This window comes from Mesoplodon densirostris, chromosome 7, assembly GCF_025265405.1.
Source record: "Mesoplodon densirostris isolate mMesDen1 chromosome 7, mMesDen1 primary haplotype, whole genome shotgun sequence".
Taxonomy (NCBI): Eukaryota; Metazoa; Chordata; class Mammalia; order Artiodactyla; family Ziphiidae; genus Mesoplodon; species Mesoplodon densirostris.
Genome location: NC_082667.1, coordinates 2,847,506 through 2,852,585, shown reverse-complemented (window position 1 = coordinate 2,852,585; position 5,080 = coordinate 2,847,506). Strand labels below are relative to the sequence as shown.

General features: G+C 65.2%; 1 protein-coding gene across 1 annotated transcript; it reads left to right on the top strand.

Moving 5' to 3' along the window:
* The first annotated feature begins 1,939 nt into the window (after positions 1-1,939).
* On the top strand, positions 1,940-3,079 carry PHLDA2 (pleckstrin homology like domain family A member 2). Its single transcript, XM_060103762.1, has 2 exons — positions 1,940-2,428; positions 2,700-3,079. The coding sequence occupies exon 1, from the start codon at positions 2,022-2,024 to the stop codon at positions 2,415-2,417; it is 396 nt and encodes a 131-aa protein (XP_059959745.1). The 5' UTR covers positions 1,940-2,021; the 3' UTR covers positions 2,418-2,428; positions 2,700-3,079.
* The last annotated feature ends 2,001 nt before the right edge of the window (positions 3,080-5,080 follow it).

Here is a 5,080-nt window from a genome sequence, read left to right as displayed (position 1 = left end):
TCTGTGGTTTGCCTGGCCCTGAGGTTCCAATGACTGGCCCCCGGGTGGGGGAAATGGGCTGGTGGGCCTCGGAGGGGTCCCGGCAGAGCGCTGGACACCCAGGGGGCTCACAGTAGCTTCCTAGAGGCAGCAGCCTGGCCCCTGGCCTGCCTCTCCGTGGCCCTGGCAGCCCAGGGCCCCCTCAGGACAGAGAGCCTGCGGGAAGGCGGGTCAGCACTCACCTTGCCTGATGCTGGAATCCTCTTTACCAGCTCTGCTGGGATGCCTGTAGTGATGGGGAACTCACCCCCTTATAAGTCTGCCCTGTGTTGTCTTGAGGGGAGATCTGTCTCCCCACCCACCCACCCTATGCTCCCTTCACCCTCTGGCCTGCCACCCCACGGGCCTGCCGATTCCAGCTCCGCCCCTCCCCCCAACACTGACCAGCATCCCTATGCTTGTCCTGTGCTCCCTCCCGCAGGCCAGAGTCCTGGGCACCCCTCTGCCCTCTGCCACACCCCTGACAGGTGCCCTGGATGCACAGGTGGGTGTGTCCATCCGCACAGGCCTGGCCCAAGCCACTCATCTGAGCCAGCGGTGCACCTTATTCCTCACGGTGACCCTGAAGGGCCAGGGTTGGGACTTGCCCAAGGCCGCAGAGCGGGGGCAGGTGGGGCAGGGTTGGCTCCACGGCCGGCCTGACGGGCCTGCACCCAGGAGGTCCCACATTGGCTTTATGCTCTGCCTTCACAGTCCTGAAAATATCATTAATACGTTTTGAACCAGGGTACCTGCGTTTCCATCTTGCACCAGGAGGGGGCGTGGCTCTCACAGCCCCAACGGACTAGTGCCCTCCTTGCTCCCCTTGCTTTGCACCACCTGCCCAGATCACAGCCCGGCGGGGTGTTGGAAGGTGCTGGCCCCGGAGCGGCTGGGGCCCCCGAAGATTCCCTTCTGCCGGCTCCCCACCCCACCCCGAAACCCTGGAGGAGCCAGCGATCACTTCCTGCTAAACCCTTTAAAGGAAGAGGGTAAATAAAAAGACTTGTCCTGCCGGCAGGGCATGACTCAGCCGCCCCCGCCCCGGCCCAGGCCGAAGCCCCCTCTGCGCCCCCCGCACCAGCGCGCTCCGCGCCCCCTCGGCTCCCAGTACCTCTGGCGGGTCCGCCGGTGCGTCCTCCCTCCCCCCACGTACAGCCGCCAGGAGGGCCCAGGGAGCAGGATAGGCCCCTGGGAAGGGAGCTGGAGCGGCCCTCACACTTACTGAACACTAAGGGGAGCTGTTCTAGCATTTTCCGTGCGTTGCCTAATCCAACAAGTGTCATTGTCCCCCATTTTACAGAAGAGAAAACTGAAGTTCAGAACACCTGCTCTCCCGGTCGGCCCGACGACCCGGGGGGAAGAGGGCGGGTCCGTCCCAGGCGCGCCAGCCGGCGGGTGGCAAGATGAGAGATAAGGCCGGCTGGGGCAGGGCCACCGAAGGGTCTCCCCGGGGGCGTGGGAGGAACTGGGGCCGCGACTGCATCTGCCCCAGGAGCGGCAGGGCTGGGTGTCGGGGCGCCTGGAGGGTGGGGGTCTGGGCCCCGCCGTCCCCGCGCCCCGGGCCGTCCCCGGCCGCGGGCGCTTCCCGCGGCTCCCCGGCTGTGAGTCACCGCGAGCAGGGCAGGCCGCAGCGCATTCCTCCGTGGGGCCGGCGTCCGGGGCGGGGTGGGGGCCATTGAGTCGCCCCACGGGGCCGCGGGGCTGGGGCGCCGGGGGAGCGGGGAAGTGGGGCTCGGGCTGCAGACAAGGGGAAAGGGGGCGACCTCGGCGACCCGGGGTGGGGATGCGGCGCGCAGCCCCGGGGTGGCCATGGGGGCACCGGGGCGGGCTGGGCCCAGGAAGGGGGTACGGGGCGTGGCCTAGAGGGGGCGTGCCCGGGGCGGGCCGGACCGAGCGCGCGGGGCGGGGCCGCTATAAAGACGGCGCCGGGACGCCTGGGTGCATTGCAGAGGCCGCCACCGCCGGAGCGCTTTTGCCTCTGCCAGCTGCACCCGGCCGACATGAAGACCCCCGGGGAGGTGTTGCGCGAGGGCGAGCTGGAGAAGCGCAGCGACAGCCTGTTCCAGCTGTGGAAGAAGAAGCGCGGCGTGCTCACCCCTGACTGCCTGAGCCTGTTCCCCACCGGCCCCGGCGCGCGCCCCAAGGAGCTGCGCTTCCACTCCATCCTCAAGGTGGACTGCGTGGAACGCACGGGCAAGTACGTCTATTTCACCATCGTCACCACCGACCGCAAAGAGATCGACTTCCGCTGCGCGGGCGAGAGCTGCTGGAACGCGGCCATCACACTGGCGCTCATCGACTTCCAGAACCGCCGCGCTCTGCAGGACTTCCGCAGCCGCCAGGAGCGCGCCGCGCCCGTCGGGCAGCCCGAGGCCGTGACGGCCCGCGCGCCCTGAGCGCCGACGCGGTGAGTGCCGCCCGCCCGCCCGCCCGCCGGACGCGGTCCTCGGGGAGGAGGATGTCGACCTCGGACGTCGGGGGGAGGTCCTGTCCCGTCTAGGGAACGCTGTCGAGAGGGGACTGGGGTCCTCGCCAACGCGGCGCGGCTGGAGCTCGCGGCAGGAGCCGTCGCTTGCCCCTTCCGTGTCCGGGCCTCGGGAGACCCACCGGCCGGACCCCGGCTCGCTCAACCACCGGGCTCGGGCACAGCTCCCTGAACCTCTCCCCTCTCCCCACAGGAGCCACACACTGGACGAGTCGGGCCGGACGCGGGCCGCGCCGGCAGGAGCTCAGGAAATGCCCGGAGCGGCAGAGCCCCGGCGGCGCCCAGCCACTGACCACGGCGAGGACAAAGGCCGGGGCTGCGTCCCTGCCCGGCAGAGAAGGACCCTCTGCGGAGCCTCGCCCCCGCTGTGCGGGTGCATTAAATTATTGGACTATCTATGTATTTATTTTGATGGTATTTGTGTTAAAACCATCTGTCTTAATATATATACATATATATATGTGTATATATATATGTGTGTATATATATATATACATATGTGTATATATATGTGTATATATATATATATATAATCAATGTGTCCATTCCAAATAAACTATCTGACTTGTTCTCTTTTCTACCAGCCGATGTGGTGCAGTGAGCTTCCTACGGGAGGCGAGTGGGTGGCCCCTTCATTCAGTGTGTGTTGGTTGGGGGGAGCGGCCACCCCAGGTGTCCGAAGGGCAAGGAAATGAATGCTCTTTGAATGAACACTGTTACCCGCCGGACCCTGGCCGCACCGTTGCTGGAGGCGGGGAAGTGCCCTGGGGGTGGCCCTGACTTCCGCTCCCGGGTGTGGAATGGGGAGGGCAGGGCCCCCCCCCCGCGTGCTCCCGGAAGCCACTCACAAAATGCCCCTGTGAGGTCATCATGCCTCCCCCGTCTGAGCTGCTCCGGCCCTCGGTGGGGTACCCAACCCTAGCTGCCCCCTCCCGCCCACCCGCCCAGCCCCCTGAAAGGAAGCCTTCAGGCCTCTGGCTGCCCACCGGCCGCACTCCTCTTAACCCCACGCTGCTGGCCAGTGCCTGATGTGCGGGGCCAGCAAGGTGGGCAGTGCTTCTGGGCCAACGGGAGACAGGCCTGCACCATTTCTGCCGGCGTGGCAGGAGGCTGAGGCCTCCGAGTGGCCCAGGATGTGACATCAGGATGGGGAGGCCTGAGGTCCTGACAAGCGGGCAGCTTCTGCCCTTACTGCCCGCTGGGACCCTGTGTGTCCAGGGTTGCCCCAAACCCCCGGGCTCCGGAGGGGAGGTGTGCCCCTCCACCCGGAAGGGCTGTGGGTGATGAAGAAGCCTAGGATGGAAGAAAGGGACAGGACGCTGATCCTGGCCTAGCCAGGGGACCTTCATTTCACCTTTGTGGCTGGAGGGAGCCAGGTGTGGGGGGCAGAGGTGAGGGGAGTGAAGGGCCAAACTTGGGCCCTAATGTCCGTCACTTACCCTTGATGGGGGGGGGCACCATCACAGGCCTCCTAACCGGGTGGCAGGGGTCAGACTGGGGAGGGGCTGTCCCTCTGCTGGGTCCAGAGAAGAAACCATTCCTGCCATGAATTTTCTCCTGAACAGCACTGTGAATTCCCTGTGCAAATGGGGAGGGGGCTCCTTCAGAGAGTAGAAAAGACCAACCCCAGGGTGCGCCCCCATGCTGCCCTATCCTGGAGACCCCTCCCGCCAGACCCTCTGGGTGAATGACCAAAGTCAGAGGGTGGGACCCCAGTTCCTGGCGGGGCTCAAGTGGAGGCGGGGTCCGGCCTGAGCACTTGGGCCGGGAGGGTGGGCGGACCTTGGCTCTCTGAGGCCCCTCCAGTTGGGACATGAAATTCTGAGGTTGGGGTTTCTGAGTTTAACAGCTTCTTTTAAAGGCAGCCTGTGGGGGAGGGGTAGCCTTCCTGGTCTCAAGGGCATCTGTAGACACCTGACAAGGTTGTCCTTTCCATACTGGTCATGGGGCACGGCAGCCTGCTGGCCTCCCTGTGGCTGGTACCCCTTCTCTGTAGAACCTGAGCTGGGAGGCGGGGGGAGGGGGAGGCACAGCTCCCCAGTTCTCAAGCCTGGATGCCTGGTCTTCTTCCCCACTGGGCTCCCCAACATGAAATGAGGGTTCTTTTCCTAGATCTCTTCCCAAGCCTCAGAAGTCCTGATCTTTTCAAACAACCATGTCCTCTTTCTGTTCACGGGTGGAAGCAGTTTCAAGGGCTAAGGAGGGTGTGCAGGCAGTGCGCGCTCGGCCCCAGCCAGGGGTTGGTGTGGGGTGGGGGGTGTGAAGGGTGAGCACAGAGCTCCCTGTCTCTGGGGATGTTGTGGGAGGGCTGTCTGGGTGGCAGCAGGGGGTACTCCTCACTGGCCTTGGTGGCAGACTCCGGGGGCAGGACCCACCTCACACTGGGATGAACTTGGGTGATTCTGCTCTCCCTGGAGCCCTGGGGCACAGCTGCAGGCCCTCTCCTCCAGGAAGCCCTCCAGCATCCAAGGTTCCATCCTGCCCTCGTCCCCAGGCCCCCTGCCCAACTGATAGAAATCAGGCTGGAAGAGGTCCTAAGGGAGTTTATTGCCGGTCTGTGCCTGGGGGCCACGG

Excerpts from the sequence above, each read along its gene's own strand:
- PHLDA2 (XM_060103762.1), top strand. The coding sequence starts at position 2,022 with ATGAAGACCCCCGGGGAGGTGTTGCGCGAGGGCGAGCTGGAGAAGCGC.